This window comes from Scyliorhinus torazame, chromosome 3 (assembly GCF_047496885.1).
Source record: "Scyliorhinus torazame isolate Kashiwa2021f chromosome 3, sScyTor2.1, whole genome shotgun sequence".
NCBI classification, from domain to species: domain Eukaryota; kingdom Metazoa; phylum Chordata; class Chondrichthyes; order Carcharhiniformes; family Scyliorhinidae; genus Scyliorhinus; species Scyliorhinus torazame.
In genome coordinates, this window is record NC_092709.1 from 239,091,992 (window position 1) to 239,119,853 (window position 27,862).

General features: G+C 45.4%; 1 protein-coding gene across 2 annotated transcripts in view; it reads left to right on the top strand.

The window, feature by feature from the left end:
* Positions 1 to 27,862, top strand: part of LOC140409020 (chondroitin sulfate proteoglycan 4-like) — a 192,539-nt gene that overhangs the window by 14,486 nt on the left and 150,191 nt on the right. Inside the window, exons 2-3 of one of the 2 annotated variants that reach the window (XM_072497047.1) lie at positions 22,261 to 22,424; positions 22,509 to 26,063. In XM_072497047.1, coding sequence (XP_072353148.1) covers positions 22,261 to 22,424; positions 22,509 to 26,063 — 3,719 coding nt within the window. The remainder of the gene's footprint in view (positions 1 to 22,260; positions 22,425 to 22,508; positions 26,064 to 27,862) is intronic. The other variant, XM_072497048.1, reaches the window with a different exon arrangement.

Here is a 27,862-nt window from a genome sequence, read left to right on the forward strand (position 1 = left end):
GGCACTTCACAGGAGGCTAAGGCAGGATCAGAAGCAGAAGGTGTTCGAGGTATTGTTGCTTTGCGGCTCCAGGGTCGCAGGTTCGATTCCTGGCTTGGGTCACTGTCTGTGGAGTCTGCACGTTTTCCCTGTGTCTGGGTGGGTTTCCTCTGGGTGCTCCGGTTTACTCCCACAAGTCCTGAAAGACGTGCTGTTAGGTAATTTGGCGATTCTGAATTCTCCCTCTGTATACCCGAACAGGTGCCGGAATGTGGTGACTAGGGGATTTTCACAGTAACTTTATTGTAGTGTTATTGTAAGCCTACTTGTGACAATAAAGATTATTATTATATTATGGTGGTCTTTGTGTGGTCCAACCTATCTTGGAGTACAGTGTATTATTTTGACTTAATAAGAGGACTTATACCACGTCACAGGAGTGTTAGAAGCAAGGTTCAACATTAAGTCACACAAGGGATGACTAGTATACCCTCTTTGTCAAAAGAGGGTATACTAGCATCAGAAAAATGCAGCGAAGACAACAGGAAAATCCCAGTTAAGAAAATATTAGTAGGTTAAGCTCCACAGTGAAAAGACTTAGCGATGAAAAATACCGGATTAACGCACCAAGGGCTACAAATTCATTTTCCCTTGTATCCAGAAAAAAATAAACAAATGCACTCTTGCAAAAAGAAGTGGCAATAATTGTGTGAATAATCATCATTTACCATCAACTCCCAACTGGTTTTTTTCTGAAACATATGGTACATTTACTTTTACAATATCAGTTCCACAATGCAATTTATTAGCATCCACAGATTGAGTTGAAGTCTGTGGCCCAAGTCTTCCGGTCTCTGGATCATCAGAGATCGGACATGGGAACAAATATGTGTGTTGGGACTCTGTTGAAGTCCTGATTGGCTGACTTATGTGGGACTTACCCAGGAATTGCTTCGCTGCACAATGTCCAGTACCATTTGCGACTCGTCAGATAATGAAGCAATCTATGTCCAAATGCAGCACTGCCTGAAGTGGCAAGTAACATCCGCACCACACAAGTGGCAGGCAATGATTATCTCCAATAAGAGAGAATCAAACCATCACCCCATGACATTCAATGGCATTGCCATTGCTAAACCCCTCACTGTCAACACCCTCACGGTTACCATTGATCAGAAACTAAACTGGACTAGCCATGTTAATATTGTGGCTACAAGAGCATCTGAGGTTCGGAATCCTGCGGCGAGTAACTCATCTCCTGTCTTGCCAAAGCCTGTCCACCATCTACAAGGCACAAGTCAGGAGTGTGATGGAATACTCTCCCTTGCCTGGATGAGTGCAGCTCCAACAACACTCCAGCTTAACACCATCCAGGACAAAGCAGCCTGCTTGATTTAGCATTCGGCTGAAATCATGTCTTACAAATTTGATTGGATTTTCCGAGGAGGTGACTAGGTGTGTAGATGAAGGCGGTGTAGTTGACTTGATGTCATACAATCATTAATTCACTCGCCCATTCACCGAGCCAAAACTTCCATTTGCAACATTTACACTAAATATTAAAACTTGCTATACAGCAGCTAGTGCCACAGAAAGGGGACATGTTTTGACTTCATCTGACTGTACGCCGCTGTGATGAAGCTCTCCGAGGGACGCTGTGCTCCACAATTCTAGTAAAGCTTGAATGAAAATAGACAATGAATATGAGATCTGAGATAATGCTGATCTGTTTGAAACAGTTTTTTGTACAAGTAAAGCCCACTGAATCTCATCTCTCTCGTACCCTAATTCTAGCATGGAACTTATCCAGCTTTGAACTTATCCCGTTTGTGCAAGTTTATTTTTTACGAGTTTATGCTTGTGACCAATGGTCTATTTTATCTTTTTTGTGAAGTAAGGTTTGCCCAACCTGAGCCATTTTTAGTAATTTACATTTTTAAACAATATGCAGTAAAATTGAACCTTTTAAAACTTTTCATCACTGTACATACACTTTTCATGTGGAATCACTCTCTTCAAGTCACATGTGGTGTGGTGAACAGAACTGCACACTCGTTCTCTGTGTCGTTTGATCAGCTGTTTTACAGCTTCAGCATAATGTTGTGCTGTCCCACATTTTGTGAACTCTTTTTTTTATGTTGCCTCACCACATTGTGTAGACACTGTTGCTCCAGATGCTTCCTCTGTCTAACTCCTAGAAGCCCTATAGTGCAGAAGGAGGTCATTCAGCCCATCGAGTCTGCACCAACCCTCTAGAAGAGCATCCTACCTTGGCCCATGCCCCTAACATATCTCTGTAACCTCACCTAACTTATTGGACATTAAGGGGCAATTTAGCATGGCCAATCCATCTAACCTGCACATCTTTAGACTGTGGGAGGAAACCAGAACACCCGGAGGAAACCCACGCCGACACGGGAAGAACGTACAAACTCCACACAGATAGTGGCCCAAGGTTGAAATTGAACCCGGGTCCCTGGCGCTGTGAGGCAGCAGTGCTAACCACTGCGCCACCATGCCATCCTTGTGCCAGTTTTGTTCAATTTGTCCTCATGTTGTGCATGGTTGTGTGATGATTCACATTGGTCCATATTAAATTAAATTTATAATTTCTTTGCCAATTTGCAGAAATGATCAAAATATGTAAGTAGATCTTTAGCCATATCCTATGTCTGCTGTCTCTCTCTCTCTCTCTCTCTTTCCCCCCCCCCCCCCCCCCCCAATAAAAGTACAACAACTCTATTTTAGTACTCTCTGGAAATCCGATTATCTTGTATTTGGTTTGGAGTAGATTGGAACCTATTTGAAAGTAGCTGAAACTCAGCTAGGACAGCAGTTGCTGCAGCTGGCCACATGCAGCGGGGATGATCACAAAATTTGCAGATTATATAAAAATTGGCCACACAGTAGATAGCGAGGAGGATTGCTGTAGACTGCAGCAAGATATTAATGGACTTGTCAGGTAGCAGAAAAGTGGAAAAAGGAATTCAACCCAGAGAAATGCGAGGTGATACTTTTGGGGACATACAACCAAGACAAAGAGTTCCACAATAAATGGGAGTTAGAGGAGGTGAGTGACCCTGGAATGACTATCCACAGATCGCTGTAGGTAGCAAGACAATAAGGTGGTGAAGATATATGGAATCCTTTAGTTTATTAGCTGAAGCATATAAGAGCAGAGAGGTAATGCTGGAATTATATAAAGGCCACAACTTGAGTACTGTACTGCATGCAGTTTCATTACAGAAAGGGTGTAGTTACATTAATAAGGATAGAGGAGATTCACGAGAATGTTGCCAGGACTGGAAAATTGCAGCTCTGAGGAAAGATTGGATAGAATTATTGGGTTGGATTGGGTTATTCCTCTTGGAACAAAGGAGGCTGAGGGGAAATTTGATTGTGATGTACAAAATTGTGAGGGGCATGGATAGAGTTGATAGGAAGGGCTTAATTACCTGAGAAAGAGGTCAGAGCTAAGGGGGCATAGACGTAAAGTGATTGGTAGAAAGATTAGAGGGGAATGAGGAAAAATGTTTTCACCCAGCAGGTTCAGGTGGTCTGGAACTCACTGCCTGAAAAAGTGGTAGAGGCAGAAACCCTCGCTTCATTTAAAAAGTGTCTGCATATGGACCTCAAGCACTGTAACCTGAGGGCTACAGCCCACATGCTAGAAAGTGGGATTTGGCTGGGTGGCTTGTTTTCAGCTGGCACAGACACGATCGGCCAAGCTTGTGTCATAAACTTTTTATGATTCTGTGTTCCTAGGCCAAGAGGCAGAGTTCTGCTCTGGATTGCTAGTCAGTGAGCTCCTGGTGGAATATGTGTATCTGTGGACATCAGGAGAAGACACTATCTTGCTATGTTGAGATGCCCTCTGCAGTTGACCAACTGTCACTATTCATTGCTCAAGCTCATATGCAAATTGGCCATTTGGCCAAGGCATCAGGAGGCTATTGGTGCCTGTGAAGTCATTCCATAGCAATACCAGCACTTTTTAGAGGTGAGAAAGAGAGGGTGATGACTGTCACATGACTGCTTTCTTCATTTCTCAGAGATCATAAAATGCTGAGTGGTAAAAAGTTGTTCAGTGCAACTTGCCTACTACATTCATGTATCTTTATTTTGGTTTGCTAATTTGGAGAAGTACCAAGTTCGTTATTGTGCCTTCCCAGATAAAAAAAAACAAGCTGTGTTTTAAATACCCCTATAACCTTCAATCCCCTTTCTTTTAAGGGTATGCATTCAGCTTCTTAAAATTGTTTTAATCGATCCCTGAATCTAACTTGGCTGGTCACATGTGGCATTTAGTATTACGCTCATCGAAGGAGTTAAATTAACTAAACTTATCTATTGTCTTGATTGGTTTTAAAGATGTGCATGTAGAAGCCTGGAATCATTTTGGTCACTTTGTTCTGAATATTTTCCAATGTATCAATATCTTGTATGAGATAGTGATTAATACTGCATTCAATTTTTCAGCATTAGCCTCCTGACTGATCTGCACAATGTCAGTATAGCAATGTTCTAATACCCGCTAAATGCATGTGAGTGCAAAATTTGCCATGTTGACTCCCTACAGTAGTCACCAGGCTTCCTAAAGCATTCCATTGGCTATAAAGTGCTTTGGTTTAGTCTTGAGGTTGTTAAATTAATTCACCAAGGTTCCTGAGACGACACCTTCCAAAGCAATGACTGCTTTCATGTAGAAGGACAAGGACAGCAGATACATGGGAACACCACCACTTGGAAGTTTCCCTCCAAGCCACTCACCATCCTAACTTGGAAATATATCACTTTTCCTTCACGGTCACTGGGTCAAAATCCTCCCTAACAGCACAGTGGGTGTAACTACACCTTACGGACTGCAGCAGTTCAAGAAGGCAACTCGCCACCACCTTCTCGAGCAATTAGGGATGGACAATAAATGCTGGCCTAGCCAGCGACGTTCACAGCCCATGAATGAATGAAGAAGCACTATATAAATGCACACTCTTCTCTTTCAAACTGACTAGATGGAAAATACAAGAGTTACAATTTTAATTAAATAACTGAGTATGATAAAGACTTGTGTTAGTGTCGCACATGCGACTCAAACATTTTTGCATTTCACAAAAACTCAATTGCTTTGAACGTAGAACATAAAAAAAATAGGAGCAGGAGTAGGTCATTTGGCCCTTCGATAGATGGTCAGTGTTTGTTGGCAGCAAGCTTCGCAGAGCCGGGAGATGAATGACTGGATAATTGCAGAATGAAACAGAGCATTAAACAGACAAATGCCCTGTTGGCTGTCTCAGTGCAGCAGGCTGATACCAGTCTGACACTCCCAGCAGTTCTACCATTCTCTTGGTGTGACTTGTCCACGGAGTTCACAACACCATGGGTCTTAACTGGGCAGAACAGCTGTCGGGTATCAGTCTGCACTCCTCCCCTCCCCCCACCCTCTCATTGAGAGCCACCAGCACTGTCCCAGCATGTTTAATTTGCACCCGTGATTTTGTTGGAGCATTTATTTTAAAAATGTATCCTGCTAAAGAATTTTGTCTTCTGTAGAAACGTCAAATGTGATTTTATTACAAACTAAAAGCACTAAGACATTCTTAAAGGAAGCGACCTTGTTTGTTGAAGATGACAATTAATTCCACCAACAACAAGCATTTAAATGCTTGCTTTCAATGTTGGAAAATGTTCTACATAGGGGTGTAATCAGACGAGCATTGACTGAGCCAAAGGAGGAGATATTAGAAGAGACAATTAAAAGCTTGGTTACAGAGGTAGGTTTTAAGAAATGTCTTTGAAGGGGGAAAGAGAAATATGGAGAGACAGAGGTTTAGGGAGGCAATCCAAGAGGCTAGGGCCCAGATGAATGAAGTTGTGATCATAAATGGTGCGAAGAAAGGAGGGGGATGTTATGACATATTGAATATAATTTCTGACAGCTTAAGTGTCCAAGATGCGTAAAGAACAACATAAGCACTTTATTAAACCTCAGCTGATACCTCTTTGGAGCTGCATTTTACCCGCAAGAAGTTTCCACCATCATTTATTTCCAGAATCTGGCTGAGTCTTGATTCTAACTTTTTACAACTACTTCACTGTTGCAGTAGTGCTAAAGTTCTAGTCTGAAATCAGTGTTAAAATTTGCTTTTGTACTGTGATATAATACATTGTATTATATAATGTCATAGAGATGTAAAGAGCCAGGGGAAAAAAACGATTAAACCAAACCCAGACTGCCTCCATATTATTATTAAAAGTGATAACTGCTATGTGAAGCAAGCAGCTGTGTTATGTTATACTTAATAATTCAAAGCCTACCCAGTAGTTAACGGAAGAAATTATGGCTTTTGTTCTGCCTTTTTAATATAAGGATCATTTAGGAGATTCTGAGAGTACAGTATCTGTGGAAACCAACAATTAGCTGTGGTGTGTACATTTGTAGCGAGATATCAAAGCTGGATTTTTAAAATTACCAAACAGCTGCCAGACACATTGGGGACAATTTTAATCTACCTCGTTGGGTGGGGAACCAGTGGATTAAATGGAATGCTGGTTTCACATCTACTCTCAAATGTGGCCATCGGAAGACAAGCTAGTTAAGAGTTAAATGGTAAATGAAGAACATTTGAGTGACCCTTAAGTTGGTGCCCAGTACTGAAGTTGATTTGCTGCTGTCGTGGGGTCCCTCAAGATTGCGCACATGATTTGGCCGATATAGCTCAATGTTGAGTATTACTTTTTTTTAAAGAAACGGTGATTGGTAGATATAGGTAACTGTGATAATGTGCTTGTTAATGAAAAACTCTATAGATACCATTAAAAACAGAAGTGTAACAACTATTTTGGATGATTTGGAGTCTCTGATACCTATCTGTTAAAAGAAGAAGAAAATCCTGTTTCAACGCTCTCCAGTCGCTTATCTGAGGTTTTGATGTGCTTCATTTATTTAATTTATCAAAATAAATCTTTTAAACCTTATTCTTTATAATTTCATCTCCCTGTCGTGCAGCATGAATACTAATGATAAATTAGTGGTTCTCGAGCGTTTGGTTGAAGGGGCATTTTGACTTTTGGGTGGCACAGTGGTTAGCACTGCTGTCTCACAGCACCGGGGACCTGGGTTCAGTTCCAGTCGTGTGATCATGGAATTCCTCCAGGTACTTTAGTTTCCTCCCACTGTGCAAAGACGTGAAGCTTAGGTGGATTGACTATGCTAAATTGTCCTTAGTGTCCAAAAGATTAGGAGAGGTTACGGTGAGGTGGGGGCGTGGGCCGAGGTAGGGTGCTCTTTTGGAGGGTCAGCGCAGACTCGATGGGCCGAATGTCCTCCTTCTGCACTATAGACATGCGATGACCCCTTTTCAAATGGGTTAGACATCTCCAATCCAAATTCTAATAAAATATGATGATTACGATATGAAAGTGCTGCATTTAAGGAGAATGGGCGCAATTCTCCTGCCTTGTTGGGCTCTCACTGGAGCGAAACTAGGCCATGAATAGCGGGAGAGACCGAAAACTAGGACCTCGCTAGGCGCCAAACAGTTTGCGATGCAACTGGCCCGCTCCCGTAGGCTAAATCGGGATCTCGTCATAGTGTCGTGAAAAACCAATTATCACCACTCAAGCACTATTTCTATACAAATAACGGGAGCCATCCCATATCCAACGGCCTCATGTCATTGAGCGGCCTCCCCAGCAAGTGCTTACGCTGGCGCCGATTAGTACTCCTTTTGAAAAACGTGAACCTGGTGGAAGGGCTTCTGCGAGGAGCCGAGGAGGTGAGTGGTCATCTTTGGTCGCAGGCAAAGAGCCCGGGGGTGCTGGGCTTGCCACCCCAGTGCTCGGCGGGGGTGGGGAACACTCAACTGGGGGTGGTGGACCCTCCGAGGGGTGGGCTGCAATGGGAGGGTGGGGGGGGAGGTGCTGGAGGGCGGGGGGGGGGGGGGGGCGGGGGGCAACCACACGTGACACCACCATGCCAACCCCTGGATCGTGTGTACGCTTTCCGGTGGCAATCCTTGTCCCTGCCCGTCTGCCCCACCGGCCACCAATAACCCCCACCAACTACCGAGGCCTCTGGCCGTGCGGCTGAAGGCTATTGCTAATAGGGATTTGTCAGTTGTGGTTAAGTGAGCACTTCACACATCCCAAGTGGATTCCCGTGGGTGCTTGGGCAATGTAACATGTGGGAGTCATTGCCTAGCATCCCAATCAAACCGTGATGCCTGGACACTGTGCTTGAACACTGCTGGAGACAACACCACACACACAGCAGCCAACATCCGAACACCCAGGGGATGGAACACAACTCCGGGGACATGTCCACGGCTGGAGGGTGGGTGAGCGCCACGGGGAAGAGAGGGGGTATGCCTGGAGAGATGGGTCAAGGGTTTGGAGATCAGCCCACATTGCAGACAAAAGTGACAGAGGTGGCATAATGGTTGTGCACAAGGGTGTCTATTGTGTTTAACAATTCCCCACTCACCGACCTGTGACTGGCACAAGCTCCGCAGCACCTCATTCCCATCTGAGAATGGGACATGTTCCACAGCACCTCTTCAAGGTCAGACTGATACTGGGTCAAATCCCCCATCGAGTCAGACATTCTACAAAGGCCCTCAGCCATGGCTGTCACAGACTGCGCAATGCCTTGGATACCTTCACTAATGGTGCAGTCATTGTGCACCAGGCTGTCCACTGCGGTCGCCACCCTCGCATTGTTGGCTTCAATGCCACGCATCACCGTTGCCATCTGTTGCAGCCATAGCCTCTGGGACTCCTCCACTCGGCCATGGATCTGCTGGAGTTTTGCTGACATCTCCCTCTGAATGTCCTGACCGCTCCCTATGGTCTCCATCAGCTCCTGGAGTAGCTCTTCCATAGGCTCCGCATCAGGCTGGGACCAGCTGGGTCCTGGGATCCAGCAGACCTCCGACTGCTGTCTTGCCTGGGGGTTCCTGCCTCCATCTGATGTACATCAGCAGCTGTGTGGCGCTCACCAGATTGTGCCCCCAAAGCCTGTCCACTAACATTACCCATCGAGTTACGTGTATCTGCGCAATGGAGAGTGGGGATGACAGCTGTGACGCCTCGACCGTGTCTTCCTCAAAGATGCCCCCCCAAGGTGGTCTCATGGGATGCTGGAGAGGGGGCCACCCAGGATTGGCTGGCCAATAAAAACTCATGTTTGATAGGTGCTCCGGATGGAGCCTGGGGTTTTCTCACCTCAGCGGATTCCACCAGCCTCCGCGTTGGTGACCGCTCTGTCCTCGGCCACGCCAGTCATCTTCAGGGCCTTCTTCTCGAAGGACCTGAGGATTCTTATGTCCGGCACACCACCGCCAGTCTGGGCCCTCTCCTGGCGCTTGTGGGAGTCATTTTCCTGAGGAGACACAGAGAGGACATCATTAGCCACACATGTGGTTCACAGTTGTGGGATGGGGGCGGGGGTGTGAAGGAAGGGTTGGGGGCGGTTGAAGGGAGAGGGGAAGGTGAATGAGGGGTGTGGAGGGAGGGTTGGGGATCACCTGGAGTGTTGGGGGGGGGGGTGGATGCTCGCGTGGGAGTTGGCGGGGGGTGGGGGGAGCATTGGTGCCCACTCACTTGTGCTGACCAGTGTAGATCGTTGACCTTTTTCTAGCAATGAAGGCCAGCCCATCCCCCTGGTCACACTCATGGCGCTCACAGCCGCCATTACCTCGTCAGAGGCAGCACTGGCTGCCCTGTGGCTGAGCCTTTGGGACACTTAGTTGAACAGGGCATCTCTCCTGGCCTCCACGACGTCTAGGGGCCTCCCCAGGTCAGTGTCCCCGAATCATGGGGCAGGTCTCCTGAGCGCCATTGTTGCGAGCTGGCTGGGGTTGGCTGAGCAAGTGCTGCTGAAGTGCTGCTCGACCTTGTTCAATCCCTACAGTGCAGGAGGAGGCCATTCAGCCCATGCACTGACCGTTTTGAGCAACCACACAACCTAGGCCCAACACCTCGTCCTGGGCGGGATTCTCCCATCCCGCGGCAGAGTGTCCACGCCGTCGTAAACGCCGTCGCGTTTTATGCCGGCGTGAACGGGCCACTTCCAGGAGTAGGGCCAGCATGGCGCTGGAGCGGTCCACGCCGCTCCCCCGGCGCGAACTGTGCACCGCGGGATCCGCGCATGCGCGGTGGCCTTCTTTAACGCCCTAGCCCCGACGTAACATGGCGCAGGAGTACAGGGGCCGGCGCGTAGGAAAAGAGGCCGGGGGCCATAGTGGCCGGCCCGTCGATCGGTGGGCCCCGATCGTGGGCCAGGCCGCATCGGAGGCCCACCTCGGGGTCGGTGCCCCCCCCCCCCACAGGCCGCCACCTGACCCTTGCACGCAGGTGTGGCTCATCCCGGGCCGAGAATCGGCGGACCGGCTGCGTAGAGCGGCCCGCGACCGGGCCACGCCGCCCCGACGCCGGCACGCGGAAGGGAGAATCGGCGCCGGAGTGTTTGCCGCGGAGCCGGTCGCGGGCCGCTCTACCCGGGTATTCTCCGGCCAGGCCCAGGGCTGGGAGAATCCCGCCCCCTATTCCTGCAACCCTATCCTAATGTGCAATTTAGCATGTTCAATTCATGTAAGTTGCACATTTTTTTCTTGGACTGTGGGAGGAAACTGGAGCACCCGGAGGAAACCCACGCAGACACGGGGAAAATGTGCAAACTCCACAGAAACAGTTGCCCAAGGTTGGAATCGATCCTATGTCCCTGGCGCTGTGAGGCAGCAGTGCTAACCACTGTGCTACCGTGGGGGGCTGGTCAGTGCGGTGCCGGCGAATCAGCTGGCGAGCCTTCATTTGTGGCAAGAAGCCCCTGGAGCCTCGTTATGTGGACCCTTTAATAGTGTTGCCAGCCTCGCTGGGCCGAGCGCCGGGGAGCTCACTCGCTACCACACTCTGGAATCTTTCCGGAAAATCTAGTCCAAAACGTTTGTAGTACTTAAATATTCAAAAAAAAGCTTTGCTGACTTGAACTAGACTTGAACTTAGTGTCCACCACTGGCCTTGTGGATCTTCCTGGTGATCTACCTGCCACTCTTAGCATTCCTCCGTGCACACTCCTCTCCCAGTTAAGAGAACTAGCCCACTTTGCACTGCACAAGAGGTGGCTCTACTCCACTGCTGCAGCCAGCCTCTGCTTGCTGTTGACCACTGCGCCCTGGGCACTCACCCATGTTACTCGCCTACTGCCAACACGTGTACAGTAAAGGGTACAAGCGAGTTTACACACATCGCTGTTCAACACCACAGTGATACCTGCGTCTGGATCACATGCTTTCTTAAATCACTGCAAGGATAGTACCGTACGTAACCCACATTAACCTTTGGGCAGAATTCTCCGCCATGCACCTTGGTAGCAGAGTTCCCAGTGCGGCAGAGAATCCAGAGTCGTGATCAAGGCGCGATCCGTTTCTGATGCACCAACTCCCCGCTGGCGTCGGGATTGAGGTTCATGCATCGCGCCAGCGGGAGGATGCGAATGATCATTAAGATCCATTTGTATCCATTTAACGGGCTGGGCACCATATTCTCCGGGTCCGCCTGATTCTCTGGTCCTCTCGGCCGGAAATCATGTGGCGAGAATTACCACTGGGCCTGACACGGTGGGCCAAGGGGGCAACGTTTAAGGGAATTGGCCCCAAAATCCACCTGAAGGACACCCCCACACCCCCCCCTCTCCACAAGACCTGTCCAGCCCACCTGCATCAGACCCACCGCCACCTCTCCAACACCACCCCCACCAGAGACCCCTAAACATAGAGACACCCCACAGACTGCTCAGAAGCGAGATCCCTGTCAGGAACCCCCCCCCCAGGATGGCATGGTGGCACAGTAGGCATCACTGCTACCTCACAGCACCAGGGACCTGGGTTCAATTACTACATTGGGTGACTGTCTGGAGTTTGTACATTCTCCCCGGGTCTGCGTACATTTCCTCCAGGTGCTCCAGTTTCTTCCCACCGGCCAAAAATGTGCAAGTTAGATGGATTGGCCATGCTAAATTGCCCCTTAGTGTCCAAGGATTAGGTGGGCCTCGGTACGTAGGATCGGTGCAGACTTGATGGGCCTCCCTTTTCACTGTAGGGGTTCTAAGTCAGGAAGCAGAGAGCAGTCCAGCCAGAGGCAGTGAAACAAATCACTGCTTTAACACTCACTGTGCAATACACCTGCTGGTTCAGACACAGGAAGCAGCACCTGTCAATTCCTGGAAAGTGAAAACCAGTGAGCTGGGTTTAAACCCCCTCAGATCTTTGATCTGCAAGCCATTCATTAATTTTGCTTTGATATTGATTTTACTAGGCTGTGATTGACAGCTTCCACACACACACACCCAGCTGTCAGCATTGCTCCATTCATCTTCCTTCATGGTGGGGTAACTCTGAAGTGGTGTAACCATAATGCTTATAAACATCAAGCTTTGATTGGAAGCTTCAAACCTCATTCTCGTCTTGTCTGCTGCAACCTGCTGATGATCATTCTATTTCCTTCCTGCCATTACTCTTTCTGCCCCATTTTCCCACCTTTCAGCGGTACAATGGATCCTTGACTACACCATCACCTCTAGAGCTGGATTTTAATGTAACCAAATTTGATGGGTTGGAATTATCTGTTGTTGTAGCTCCTAAATTCAATGTGCATGTGTTATTGAGCCCTTCCTTGATGCACACTGGGGAGCTAGAGAAAGGATTATTTTTTTTTTTAAATGGGGAAAATCATACTGATGAAATTGAACACTTTTTGTTCTACTGTTCCGACTATCGGGGGGGGGGGAAAGTGGAAGGTGCAGATTAATAAAAATCCCTCAAAGCAGCAATTAAACTCTGGCTGAACCTGTCATTTTTTTTGTCCTAAATGAGGCTCTTTTGTAAGACATTGTCAGTAAGATTATACATTGTACTTTATAAAGAAGAACTTTCCTTATGAATCCACGTGTATCACTTGACTTCCTAAGAGCACCAACATAGAAAATCCAGTGCTCATTTCTGACATACAATGAGTGCATTCATCATTCTGTTTTCCACTTGTGTATCAACAAAATCTTTGAAACGGCCCATATTTCATTGCATTCTGTTGCAGAATATCTCATTTCAATAATAATAATAATTGCTTATAGTCACGAGCAGGCTTCATTGAAGTTACTGTGAAAAGCCCCTAGTCACCACATTCCGGCGACTGTTCGGGGAGGCCGGTACGGGAATTGAATCCGTGCTGCTGGTCTTGTTCTGCATTACAAGCCAACTATTTAGCCCACTGTGCTAAACCAGCCCCTACTGTGCTAAACCAACCCCTACTGTGCTAAACCAGCCCTAGGTATTACAAGGTATTATTCATATTATTCAGTATTTGTCCCCTCAACTTTTTTAATTGCTTTCATTTGGTCTTTATTGGTGAAAAATAAGTATATGTTTCATCAGTTCTCAATGATTTATTGCCATTTATTTAATGAAATATGTCAGTCCTATCTCAATGGATCTAATTCCTGTAACTGGTAGATGGACTCGGGTTAATGGTCAACAATGGAAGTCATTTGGGACCAGAACCATCGTATCATAGAATCATAGTTATAGAATCCACAGTGCTGAAGGAGGCGATTCTGGCCATCGACTCTGCACCGGCCCCTGGAAACAGCACCCTACCTAAGCCCATACCACCACCCACTCTTTTTGGACGCTAAGGGCAATTAGCATGGCCAACCCACCTAACCTGTACATGTTTGGACTGTGGGAGGAAACCGGAGAACCCGGAGGAAACCCACGCAGATACGGGGAGAACGTGCAGACTCCGCACAGACAGTGACCCAAGTCGGGGATCGAACCTAGGACCCTGTAGCTGTGAAGCAACTGTGCTCACCACTATGCTACCGTGCCACCCAAATGTGGGTCCCAACCCCACACCATATCAGGAATGGTTATCTGATGTGATTTTTGCCAGATTGGCCAATTAATAACCAGTAGGCTTGCTTGCTATCCAATTAAGGATATCAGGTAGGCTCTTGATGTTGGAGGGCCACTTGGAGCACTGCCAGGTTGAGGAGAGGAGTATGAAAGTGTTGATTCCCAAATTTCTTTACCCGTCAGTCTGGCCTCAATAAAAGTCGAGATGGATTTGCAAGTATAACAAAAGTTATTTTATTCAGCTTGCAAGTCCACAGTGATACAGATAACATGTTGCTTTCTGCAGCCCCGGGAACTAAGTGAATGTCCCAGACAAAGAGATCAGTACTGATACATTCAAATGGCATCAAGTTTCACATACTCGACACCCATAGGTCATCATATGTCCCTCCTGACTTGTTTGATCTATTTTGATTGGCTCACTTCCAATCCCTTTCTCCGGCCCCTATCAATTCAGCATCACTCTCATAGACACACCTCTTCCTGCTTTTTCCCATGCGGTCTAAAATCCTTTGTCTCTACTTGCCAGAATCAAAGTGGCTTATTTCTACATTACATTAACTAATATCTCGAAAGTAACTATTTTATATCACATTCGTCATTCCCTCCTTTTATCATTCCATGATAACCGAACTATCCAATCCATAGCTACGGTTCCTCATCTAAAAAGATCCGTCGCTGCATTTCCAATTCCTGTCTTAGCCCCCCTTCATCTGCTTCACCCTCATGGATTTTAACAGTTAAATTTTTTTTTTTGGTTAAATTTTACCCATCACACATTTAAGGATGGCCAGGCCCACAAAGATGCAGCCGATAGCTACCACTAGATACATGGCCATATTTATCAACCAGTCCTTCCAACCTCCAAATCCCCAGTTACCCCAAGAGCCAGGATCCTGCATTCTATCCAGGTGATCCCGTATGTGATCCATAAATTTAGTGATGTTATCCTGAACTCCCATGATACACTTGCCCTGCACTATGGCGCATACCCCACCCTCACGGGCTAGAAGATAGTCAAGAGCATACCGGTTCTGCATTGCAAACAACCGTAGCTGAGACAATTCCTTGGTTATTGCCCCGAGGGCTCCCAAGGTTTACTACCCGGGTTTTCCTCAGTTTGCCCTTACACTTAAGTTAGTTAATCTCCCGGTAACCTACGTTCTAGCTGTACTTCCCTTCTCATACGCCCCATCCTCTCTCTAGTCCCTTTCTCTTCCTCATAGCCTCTTCCTACGCTCTTCTGACAGCCTGATATTACCTTTATTGCACCACTCTTAACACATCCAAAATCGAATTTACATGTATTCCAAAAACAAGGCAATGTCCATATAATGTTCCCTTCCCATCGCCGGGACCGGTGCAACTGCTTCATGACTCCTGCATTCTCCTTAACTTTGATGACCTTCCATGAGTCGATACCATGTCCTCGTATATGGGGGCAGCGAAGAACATCACCTTTGCAGAGGTGATGTAACCTTGTAGATTGGTTGGGGCTACACAGATACATAATATTCCCCTTTTCCATGTCCATCGCCAATAACACGCCAAGCGAAGTGAGGCCAAATATCATACAGACGATGCGTAGCCACTCCATCATGCTCCACACCTGTAAAATAGCACTGGAGAAGGGAGGCAGGTTAGTATCCGACCTTTTACAGTAGTGGAGATGGACTCAATTTACAGTGATGTAGGTGGACCCAAGCACTTCGCCCCTCCACTTTAACTGCTGTGGGGGTGGTAAGGAGAACTTGGAAGGGCCCGTCCCATCGCGGCTCCGACCCCTTCCTAGTCCAAGTTTTGACCATGACATAACTACCGGGCTGGACTGAAAGTGAGTTAGGTACTGGGGGCGATGGCTGGTGAGCCGCGCGGACCTGGCCATGGAGTTCCTTGAGCACTTGCGTGAGGGCTAGAACATAGGTGGTCATCTCTTCAGTCATCTGATGAAACTGAACCAGTCTGGGAACCTGCAGGCTCCAGGGAGTTCTAAGAGGCCTGCCATAAAGAATCTCGGCGGGAGAGAGCCGGGCCGGTCCCGCAGGTGTAACCCGCAGCTGGAAGAGGGCAACGGGGAGCAACTTAAGCCATGTCAGTCCTGTGTCTGCTCTTAATTTAGCCAATTTAGTTTTGAGGGTCTGATTGTGTCTCTCAACCAACCCGACCGCCTGCGGTCTATAAGCACAGTGTAACTGCTGGCGTATGCCCAACTGGGAGCAAAACTCCTTGTTAATTTGTCCAATAAAATGAGGCCCATTATCAGAACTTAACTGAGCTGGTATACCGTACCGGGGAATGATTTCCCTCATCAAGACTTTAACCACAGTAGCAGCTTTATTATCGATAGTCGGATACGCCTCAACCCATCTGCTGAACACATCCACAATGACCAAAACATATTTATAACATTGACACCTTGCCAACTCAATGTAATCCATTTGGAGCGTCTCAAAGGGACCACTGGGCAACGGGGTTTGCCCCATCCCACAAGGGATACCTTTTCCGGTGTTATATTGCTGACAAATCAAACACCGATTACTGATACTTTGGGCCAACCCCTGCATTTTAGGGTGCCACCAAGTGTCCAGCAACAAATCACTAGTCCCTCGAGCCCCACAATGAGTTGCAAAGTGTACACATTCAATGACCCATAAAGCCAGCACATCAGACATACAAGTCTGATGTGCTGGCGTGGTCCATAAAGAGGAAACAGAATCATATGTACAACCTAACCGTTTCCACATTTGTTTATCACTCTCAGGAGCGTCCTCCTGTAAACCTATGACATCTTGGATGGTTGGCATTGACTTGTCAGAAGCAGACATATTTATAGTAGATCGTTTAGTCTGACTTAACATCTTAGGCACCATCACTTGCTGAATTTGCGCGGCTGTTCGCGCTGCACAATCTGCTCGTTCATTACCAACGTCAACTGGGGTTGTACCATTCGTGTGGGCAGCGCATTTAATAACGGAAATCTGCGCGGGCATAAGGAGGGCCTGCAGTAGGTCATTAACTAAACCCCGGTGGGATATTTGACCACACATAATCATGTCAGGTTGTTCTGACGAAATGTCACTCAAATCGCCCCTTATTGTGGTAGTTTCCTGAATCAAGGCTAAACAGTCGTGGCCAGGTGCGTCTTCATGGACAGGGGGACCACTAAGAAAACAGGCTGGATTGATAGTGGTACAGTATTTAAATGTCAGACGTGGATTGTTCAAAAGGTATATCTCATACCTATTCTGACGAGCTGCGGTATGATGCTGAGTCTGCAGTTGCCTCAGTAGTGCGATGACCGAGTGGGAGCTATACACCGTAATATCCTGTTGGAGGGTGAGAGCATGTGACGGCTATGCGATGGCATTGATTGAACGTAAATCCTGTACTAATCGGTACTGGTCTGGTTTGGCTGGTTTAGGCACAGCAAGTATGGGGGTGTTACATTCTGATTGGCAAGGGACCAAAATACCCTGTTTCAACAGCTCTTGAATTAATTTATCTATTGATGGAGCAGCTTGAGATTTCAGGGGGTATTGCCGAATGGAAGGTAGCTTTACATGATCCTTAATCATCACCTTAATAGGTGTAACATTTGTCTTTCCCACTTGTGATGGGTATTCCGCCCAGACCTGTGGATTGACATATTCCAACACATCATGTCCCCTGTGATGCTGCAGTCGAGTGTTAATCGTTTCAGGGACCTCAAAATATTTTATGGTAGTGCCGTCCGGCATGACTTGAAGTGCGTAGTCTGTTGGATCCGAATGATCCACTGCCCTCCTGACCATTCGCCCCATATCCCTGGCATGGTACTGGTCATGGACCTGACGTGTAATATGAGGGCTTACCGAAGCTGACTGTGGCCATAAATATGGTGATATTGTAACAAAATCGGCTGTACCTTCATTTCCCGTGACTGTGGCTGTAACCTTGACTGGCCATTCGGTCTCAAGTAATGGCCGGTATTTGTCCTCCAACTCCCTGTTTCGTCCAGTTCTGTCATAGGCCAGGGTAACGTGATGCAGTGACTGTTCAACGTCTAACGTCCACCACTGGGGGGTGATAGAAATATAGCACTGTTGTCTCATCCTCCATGATGTAACCGTTACCCCCTCATCTCCGCATTCTAGCTGTAGCTGGAAGATACACAGTAAATCTCGGGCCAACAAGTTACAGTCCAATCCAGTAGTCACTACAACCTGATGCTCTGCAGACTTATTCTCGTAAGTGACTGTCACAGGTTGAGAAATAGGATACTCACACACCTGCCCTTGGAACCCTGAGAATTGCTGCGTGTGGTCGGATAATGGTAATTTAAGTGCTGATTGCACAGAAGACATGGCTGCCCCGGTGTCGATTACAAATGAGCGATGTTGATCTCCTATCTGCAGAGAGATAATAGGTTCCCTGTCCGATTGGAGAGTCCTTGTGGCTAAATTAGCTAGTCAATCCTGTGTTGGGAAAGGGTTTTCCTGGGAGAAGTCAGTGTATCTCGTCTGTCCTCCCCTTGGTGGGTACCCTCTCCTGTGGGTCAGATAATCTCCTTCTACTGCCTGTCTTTTAAAGAGGCATTCCTGTTGCCAGTGATCTACACGGCCGCAATTAAAACATGCATTGCTCCCTCTATTTCTGCCCCGTCCTCGTCTTCCAGTAGACCAATGGCCCCTCAGAGGGGGCTGCGGTTGTAGAGCTATTGATTCGTTCGGTGGGCCATAAAAAGGGGGTGAGGGTCCCTGTGGGTGGGTTTGGTATCCTCCTCTTCGCTGATCCACCCACCCAAAGTCACTATATTGGGGCTCCTGCTGGTAAACTACCATTTCTGCCGCTTGTTGGGGTCGCAGATCATCCTTTTTCATTACATACTCAGTCTTAACCTTTGTAACTGAGCCTCCTTCTTGGCCTACACCCTCCTTCCAATAAAATCTGACTGCCCTTGCCATCTGGGAAGGGTCGTTCTCTGTCCAATTCATGTTATTACATTTCACAGCAGTAACCACAGAAGGTGGTAGGCAATGCATTAACATAGCACAATATTGAGGGGAATTCTGACCATTTTGATACAGCAAATCGCCTGACTGCCCCCGGTAGATTTCATTAAAACGCTCCAGAAATTCCTCTGGCTCTTCAGTCTTCTTAGGTTTTAGGTCTAAGATAACAGAAAGATTTATGGGCCTTTGAAATGTGCTATTCAATGCATTCAAGATCTGTGTCCTTCTATCGTCGTCTAACGCATAGGCCTGCTGAAGTGCGGCATGACTAGCATAATTCAGGTGGTTAAGATAATTGCGGTACTCTGCTGGGGTTAAAATCTGCTGGACTAGGGCCCAGAGGTCCCTTAAATCAGCTTGATAAATTGAGATGGTAGTTCTCAAGGAATCCATGAAGGCAGCAGGAGATTTTTTTTCTATCTGGGATTGTAGACATAATAGCCATCATCTCACTGGGTGTCCATGGGAAGTAAACGTCTATCGTGGGGTTCGCTCCCACAGTCACTGCAACGGGGTTTCGCATCTTCCTAATCGGTAACTGTCTCCGAATGTCACCAGGGGGCACTCTAGCTATTTCCCCTGGTTGTTCCAGGACTTCAACATCTCTCCCTGTCACTAGGGGGAGTTCTTTCTCTTCAAAAGAATCTGTTTCAGCTTCCTTTGTTCCCGAACCTTGTGGTTTCTGCTTAGTTTGGAGAGACTTAGGTGATATGCTTACTTTTCCAAATTATTGAATTTTTCTTTTTCTGTCAATTCAAGGCCAGCCATTGAACTACGTAGCTCATCTCTTGTTTGACCCACGTCTTTCCTCTACTTGCGCTTTTTAAAAAAACTTAAAAATGTTTGAAAATTCAAATTGAATTACTGCAACTTGCAAGCTTAGCTCTGATCTCAACTCAGAACTAAATTTACAATTTGCTTAACACAAACGTGTATAACATTTATAACTTAATTATTTCTTTATCTTAACAATTTTTCTTTTAACAAGTTTTTTTTTCTTTTACATACACAAGTATTAGCAAAATCAACTATCATCTCCAGATTTACACTTTTTAAAATGGTGTCCATGATCTTCTTTAAGTTTCTATTAATCTCCAGATAAAATGAGATAAACCTTATTTCAAGTAAGTAAAACTTAAGATTCTGGCAATTTCAATCAATTGCTTTCGAAAATAATAACTTTTATCAAAGAGGTGGAGAAACCCACTGGTTTCCTTTAATTAATTCAAAACGTAACTTTGCTGGTGTTCACTGACTCAAAGGAAAGGTATCCGATTACACTACAGACTGGTGCTGTTATCTCAAGGCCTGAGTGAGAAGCACTGTCTGTCTTTAACTTTGCCTGCTGCTGTTAACCCTTTGAGAGACTTCTGCTTCAACCAATATGCAGCATTCCCCACAATCTCAACTAGTCCTCGGAACTGCGTTTTTCGCCAATACAGTCCAAGGAGACAATTTTAGCTTAATCAACTATATATTTAAAACACTCACACATAGAGTTGAACCATCTTCAGATTTAAAAACAGTTATACTGGACTGAACCTTCAGTACTGAAGTCCCATCAGCCCCTGAACCCATATAATAGACTGAACCTTCATTACTGAAGTCCCATCAGCCTCTGAACCCTTATACTTGGAATTGAATCATCATTTGAGATGTCACATCAACCCAAAACCCTAACCCAAGCCGAAACAACAATATGAAATCCCATCAATTAAATTGCTAATCCCCAGACTGACCTGTGATTTCGTCGAGGCGGTCTTTCTGTGCCAACCGCGAGTGACCAGACTAATCAGACGATAAGAAGAGGGCCCTCGTTCCCCATCCTCCTGTTCATAATCAGTCTAATTCTGATTTCGCAGTTGGACCAGGATCGCCCTGAGAAATCCCGGTTTTCGGCACCAAATGCTGATTCCCAAATTTCTTTATCCGTCAGTCTGGCCTCCATAAAAGTCGAGATGGATTTGCAAGTATAACAAAAGTTATTTTATTCAGCTTGCAAGCTACCTAGTCCACAGTGATACAGATAACATGTTGCTTTCTGCAGCCCCGGGAACTAAGTGAATGTCCCAGACAAAGAGATCAGTACTGATACATTCAAATGGCATCAAGTTTCACATACTCGACACCCATAGGTCATCCTATGTCCCTCCTGACTTGTTTGACCTATTTTGATTGGCTCACTTCCAATCCCTTTCTCTGGCCCCTATCAATTCAGCATCACTCTCATAGACACACCTCTTCCTGCTTTTTCCCATGCGGTCTAAAATTCTTTGTCTCTACTTGCCAGAATCAAAGTGGCTTATTTCTACATTACATTAACTAATATCTCTAAAGTAACTATTTTATATCACATTCGTCAAAAGAAGTGATGTGGAATGCTGGTCGCTTGGTGTGGCACCAGAAAGCTGTCTCCTTTTGATAACTGGATACCCACCTACTGAGTGGAAAATTCTGATCAGTGTGGAAGAGGGGCATAATAGGCCTCTAATTGCCCTCATTCACTTTCAACTAGTTGCCGTTGCCCCTCCGACCCAACCTCTTTGAAAATGGACTCGAGATGGGAAGCTGCCAGCAAACTCGCACGTTACTTTTCTGTGGCTATTTTTCTTCTGCCTGCCTGCCTCTGGACCCACTCCCATCGGACTTCAAAAATCCTACTCCATGCTTCTTCATCCTGGCCATTCCAATTTTGTAGCTTTTGGCTAACGAGGGTTAAGTGCCCTCAGAATAAAATAATTCTTTAAAGCGTAATCCACCATTTGACCTGTTAAAAATAGTTTGAGGTTTCATTTGCGTATTGACTTTGATTTTCTTCCCACAAAGTCAGTTTCAGCAACATAAATGTAGAGTTAATTCTCAGAATGTGGTGTCACTGGCAAGGCCAGCATTTATTGCCCATCCTCTAGATCCCCTTGAGAAGCTGAAGATGAACTTTGAACCAATGCAGCCTCAGAAGCTACACCTCACGACATGGGGTGGTGAGCGGGTGTTTTTTAGGATTTTGACTTTGTGCCAATCAAGTAACTTTTGTGCGTGTGGTGTTTGGCAGTATTAAATCCCGATTCTTTTCTCTCTCTGCACCTTGAGAAGGTTAGAGTTTGGTGCAGCCGCAAAATGTCAAACTATGTTTCTGACCTGAGCAGGTGGTGTTGTGTTTTCTGTGTCTAGAAAATTTGGTCGGCAGTATTGCCATCTCTTTCGTGTTCGAAAAGGTGCTGCCACCAAAGTCCCCTACAGTGGAACAGGAGTGTAAATAGTAATATTCATTCTCAAAATCTTCTATTATTGTGATTTGTGTGACAGATAGTCTGTCTGTTACCTCAGATAATGTCTGTTGTTGTGCATAGTGGCTCTCATAATATTTTTAAAATCTATTTCAGCATCATTTTTTGGAAGCAGCTACGTGCAGCTTAAAGTAAAGGAGACCTCCAGCAAGACCTCATTAAGTTTACAATTTCACACCTCAAAGTCAAGTGGCCTGCTTTTCCTCGCAGCAGGGGAAGATGATTACTGGTTGGTGGAGCTGCAGTCTGGGCGTGTACAGGTACACCAGTTAGAAAACTGGAGAAGTGTTTTGAAATTATGCTCATTTACTTGTTTGCTTAAATTCTGACTTTGTTGTTCTTAGGTGAAGATGGAGCTTGGTTCTGGTGAAAAGTTTCTTCGGTCTGAAAGAGGAGTGAAGCTAAATGATTTGGCATTGCATACATTGGACCTATACCATGAAGGTGATGAAGTTACCTTGACAGTGGACAAACACTTCCGAACTACTGTGAGGATGCCAGGACCGCTTCACGAGCTCGATGTCCAACATGGCATTTTCGTAGGTGGCACTGGTCTGTTTGACAAACCTTATATGGAAGGTGCAGCGAGTAACTTCCGCGGATGCATCGATGAGGTGGTATTCAACCAGCATGACATCTTGTCATCTTTGAGGACATATTCTGGTTTTAAAAATGTACATGAGGTCTCGGCAGGCTGCAGTGATGAATTTTTCGCTGAAGACGGTGAGCCAATCAGCTTATTTAGTTCCAAATCTTATCTTGAATTTGCCTCATGGAATGCTGAAGAGGAGGCAGTGCTTGAGTGTACTGTGCGCACCACTCAACCATTGGGTCTGCTGCTGTACAATGCTGGTCGACAAGGTGATTTTGTTGCGATGGAAATTGCAGAAGGATTAATTCGAGTAGTTATTGGGAAATCTGGGAAAAAAACACATCTTTCTTCGCTGAGTAAGGTTAATGACAATAATTGGCATGACATTAAGCTGCGATTTACACCCAAGCATCTTCACCTTACAGTGGACGAGGAGACTGTAAAGGTTACTCTGAGCTCTCGCAGCAAAAATATTAAGTTGAGGGGCCCTCTGTTTATTGGCGGTATAGATGACAGCACTCGTGTTGAAGTCTTAAAGATTGGCCTTCTATCCCTTGCTGGAAGAAAAGCAAGAGGAGGATCCTTCCGGGGTTGCCTAAAGGATGTGAAAGCTAACTCTCAAAAGAAGAGTTTGAAGAATGTGCTAGTTACAAAAGACATTTCGGCTGGCTGCGCCGCAGTGAATACAAGTTCTCCAACTGTTAAAACAACAACAGCTCAAATGCTTGTCGTTCCGACAACATCCACTCCTCAAGTGACGGTGAAACCCACTGCAAAAGCACAGAGGACAAAATTCCTGGCTCTCAGTAATCTAGTGGTTGCAGAAAATGGGCAGACAACACTGGAGTCGAAACACCTAAAGTTGAACCTAGATTCCAAGAAATTGCGAGTACGTCAGTCACAAATAATATTCAAAGTAACAAAGCAACCAAGCCATGGACATCTAAAATTTAACACTGGCCCAGAGAGTGAAGAGAATTCTTTTACCACATTGGATCTCTGGTCTGGGAGAGTATTATATGTTCATGATGGATCTGAGTATTCCCATGATCAGTTCTCATTTTCTGTTTTTACGAGCAGTAAGAAGGTGGTCCCAGATTACCTGAAAGGAGATAAACAGTACCTATTTAATATTACTGTTACACCAACCAATGATGCACCTGAACTCCTCCTTCCTGATGGTAATTTGTTCACTTTGCTGGAGAACTCCAAGAAATGTCTTACAAGTAAAGTGGTTAAAGCTACTGATATTGACACAAACTCCACACGGCTTCAGTTCTCCATTTTAGGTAATCTTAATGTAGATGCTGGATTTTTGGAAAATGCCATGAACCCTGGTATGACTATAACTACATTCTCCAACACTGACTTGGAAGAAGGAAACGTGTATTATGTTCACCAAGGTGTTCGTACCTCAAGGATTGTGTTACGTGTCAGTGATGGTGAAAAAGTGAGCAACACTGTAGTTTTACGAATAATGGCTGTACCTGTGGATTATAAAGTGGTCAATAATACAGGTCTAGTAGTGGGACAAAGTGATGCGGCCTTGATCACTAGCTATAATCTGTCAGTCGAAACTAATGCTGTCAATCAGGAAGTAGAAATCCGTTATCACATTGCTAAAGCTCCCATGTATGGTGAAATTCAACGACTTCATTCCAGTACCGGGTGGAAGAAAATCACTTCATTTTCTCAACGGTCAGTGGAGCGGGGCCGCATCCGCTACTTTGGCACTTTCCACGAACTTCAGTCTGCTAATGTAACTGAAGTGTTCATGTTTACAGTAAATATAGGGAGCATGACCAGCGAGGAGCTAGTTTTCCCCATTGTCGTGGAATGGGTTAAGTTCAAACTCCTAAAGAATAATCCTTTGGAGATTGATAAAGGGAAGAAACAAGCTCTGACTTCTGAAAATCTCTATGCTGTGTTGGAAGGTGCAAGAATCTCTGAAAGTGGGCTGTACTATCGGTCGGTGATTGTACCTAAAAGAGGACAGCTTTTGCTGAATGGTGAGATTCTAAAACAAAATTCTTCTTTCAGTCAGAAAGACATATCCGCACGGAAGGTGGAATATGAGTTAATCGGAAAACCTCATGAAGATATTGAGGATGTCTTCAGCTTTCAGCTTTTCTCCAAGCAAGCAGTATCCAGGATCCATAATTTCCATGTACTTATTAAAGCTGATGTTAACACCATTAATTTAACAAATAACGGTCTCACCTTGATTGAAGGAGAAGGAGAGTTAATAACTCAGGCAGAGTTATATGCAGAAACCTTGAACACCAAAAGTTTCTTGTACACGATTACGCAGAGTCCACGATTTGGCAAGTTGAAGCGGATCAACCGCTCTGATTCAACTGACAGTAATGACAATATAACGACCTTTACGAATGAAGATATTATTGGACAACGTCTTATGTACATGCATGACGATTCTGAGTCAACACATGATGAGTTTATGTTTGTTGCAGCTGCTACTGGAGGGGCCCCAGATAATTCAAAAGCAGACTTGAACTCTGTGTCTGTTGCGGGAACGTTTACCATAAATATTCAGCTAAGAAATGATGAGAAGCCAGTCCGTGTGGTAGATCACGTTTTTCATGTGGTTAGGAATGGTCAACGCCTGGTGACCACTGAAGATCTGCGCTATCATGATCCTGATTCCGACTTCAATGATGCACAGCTTTTGTACACACGGCGTGGTATTCAAAACGGTGACCTGGTTCTCGTAAATGACACCTCGGAAAAGCTTTTCCAATTCTCTCAAGCAGATCTTGAGCAGAAGCGGGTTCTGTTTGTACATCATGGTGCTGACAGCGGCAGGTTTGTCCTGTTTGTAACCGATGGCAAACACTACACTTCTTCATTACTTGAGGTCAGTGCCTCAGATCCTTATGTGCGAATTGCGAACAATACAGGGCTTCTGGTGCAGAAAGGACAAGAGAAGTCTCTAACTACGGCTAATTTAAGTGTTAACACAAACCTTTTTATTGCAGATGAAAGTGAGATTAGTTACAGAGTATTTTTGCCACCAAAGCATGGAGCACTGTACTTGAATGGCATTCAGGCGGAATCTTTCACTCAGAATGACTTGAAGAATGGTCATGTTGTGTATCGCCATGACAACAGCAACAACCTTGTGGATAAGTTCAATTTCACAATAAAGGTGAAACATGTACTGCTGGATGGAGGGGCGATTGTACGTATATACCTAGAAAGTCACCAGCGTGCTCCAACAGTCATTCACAACAGCAATCTGTTGGTTGATGAAGGGAAGCCTGTGAAAATCAGCAAAAAATCTCTTCAGGTGAGATGGTTACAGGATGCATAATTTGTCCTTGTATGTGTGCCGTTATCTTGTTTAACTTTGCTTATCTGATGGTTTCCTTTCCAAAAAACAAAACATCTTTTAAATTTACAGAATTAATTTTGGAAGTTGATTCAAAACTTTGACATTGTTCTTATGACAATCAGAAGCTTTGACTGCCCACACAGTTTGTCATTGAATAATCAAACCCCCTCACATTTTTCAGTACGCCAAGGCATTGAAGTGTGATGTGTAGTGATGTGATGTGATAAAATATAAAGCCTGGTTCCTCATTAACACTGTATTTATTCCCTAGTTCTGGGTGACTGGTTAAATTGCAAATTGTAGTTGTCATGATATTGATCTAACTTTTACTTCCATGTAAATTGGAAAAAAAACAAAATGACATGGTAAATTGTGTGGCGCTAACTGGGCAGCAGCTTACTGCTCAACTATTTTTAAACAAAAACATAATTTTTTATCTATTAACACAATTATAGTAGTACAATGGGTTTTTTTGCGTCAAATTAACACATTTATTTCGTAAGCTAACAAACGATGTAATGTTTTATTTATATTTTATATGTGCCATGTATAGGTTACTTTAACTATTCCTATAATCTGCTGGTTTAAGATTGCTACCAGCAGTGAAGCACCAGTACAATAATACAAAGACAAAATGTACACTGTAATAGCCTCAGTGTAAGTTGTAGCAGTTTGGTGATAATCAAAATGACCATTTCTTAACTCCTTTGACACTTTTCCCACCAACTATTTTCCATACTGATTCCAAACTCATGAGGAAGTGGTGGCAGAGTGGTAATATCACTGGATTAGTAATCCAGAGGCCCAGGATAATGTTCTGGCGACATGGGTTTATTAAATTGAGTTAATAAATCTAGAAAAGCCCCTTTGGCCTACATGTGACCTCAGACCCACAGCAATGTGGCTGACTCAGAAATGGCTAGCAAGCCACTCAGTTGTCTCAAGCCGCTATAAAGTCTAAAAGGAATAAAGCTAGAAGGACCACCTGACATTGGACATGACTATGGTAAACCCAGCCCGTTCGTCCCTGCAAAGTCCTCTGGACTAACATCTGGGGCACGCCAGAGGTAAAGACAGAGTCCCCCCCCCCCCCCCCCCCCCCCCAAGCTGATCATTCCTCACGCTGAAGACCACGAGGAATGTATCCTGGGTGGGGGACTTCAAAAAGGGAGGTAGAGTGAAAATGTAACTACAGACCAGTGAGCCTAACATCAGTAGTAGAGAAGTGCCTGGAGTCCATTATCAAGGATTTCGTAGCACAGCATTTGAAAATCAGTGGTGTAATCAGACAAAGTCAGCATGGATTTACGAAAGAAAAATCATGTTTGGGAGGTCTACTAGAATTCTTTGAAGATATAACAAGTAGAGTTGACCAGGGAGAACTGGTGGATGTAGTTTATTTAGACTTTCAGAAGGCTTTTGACAAGGTCTCATATTGCAGATTACTATGTAAAGTTAAAGCGCATGAGATTATGGATAGAAAGCTGGTTAGCAGACAGAAAACAAAAAGTGTGAATAAATGGGCCTTTTTCTGATTGGCAGGCAGCGACTAATGGAGTACTGCAGGGATCTGTGCTAGGACCCTAACTGTTCACATATTATTAATGATTTGGACGAGGGAATATTAATGATTTGGACGAGGGAACGAAATGTATCTCAAAATTTGCAGATGATACAAAGTTGAGTGGGAGTTTGAGCTGTGAGGAGGATGCTTCAGTGGGATTTGGACAGGCTGAGTGAGTGGGCGCATGCAT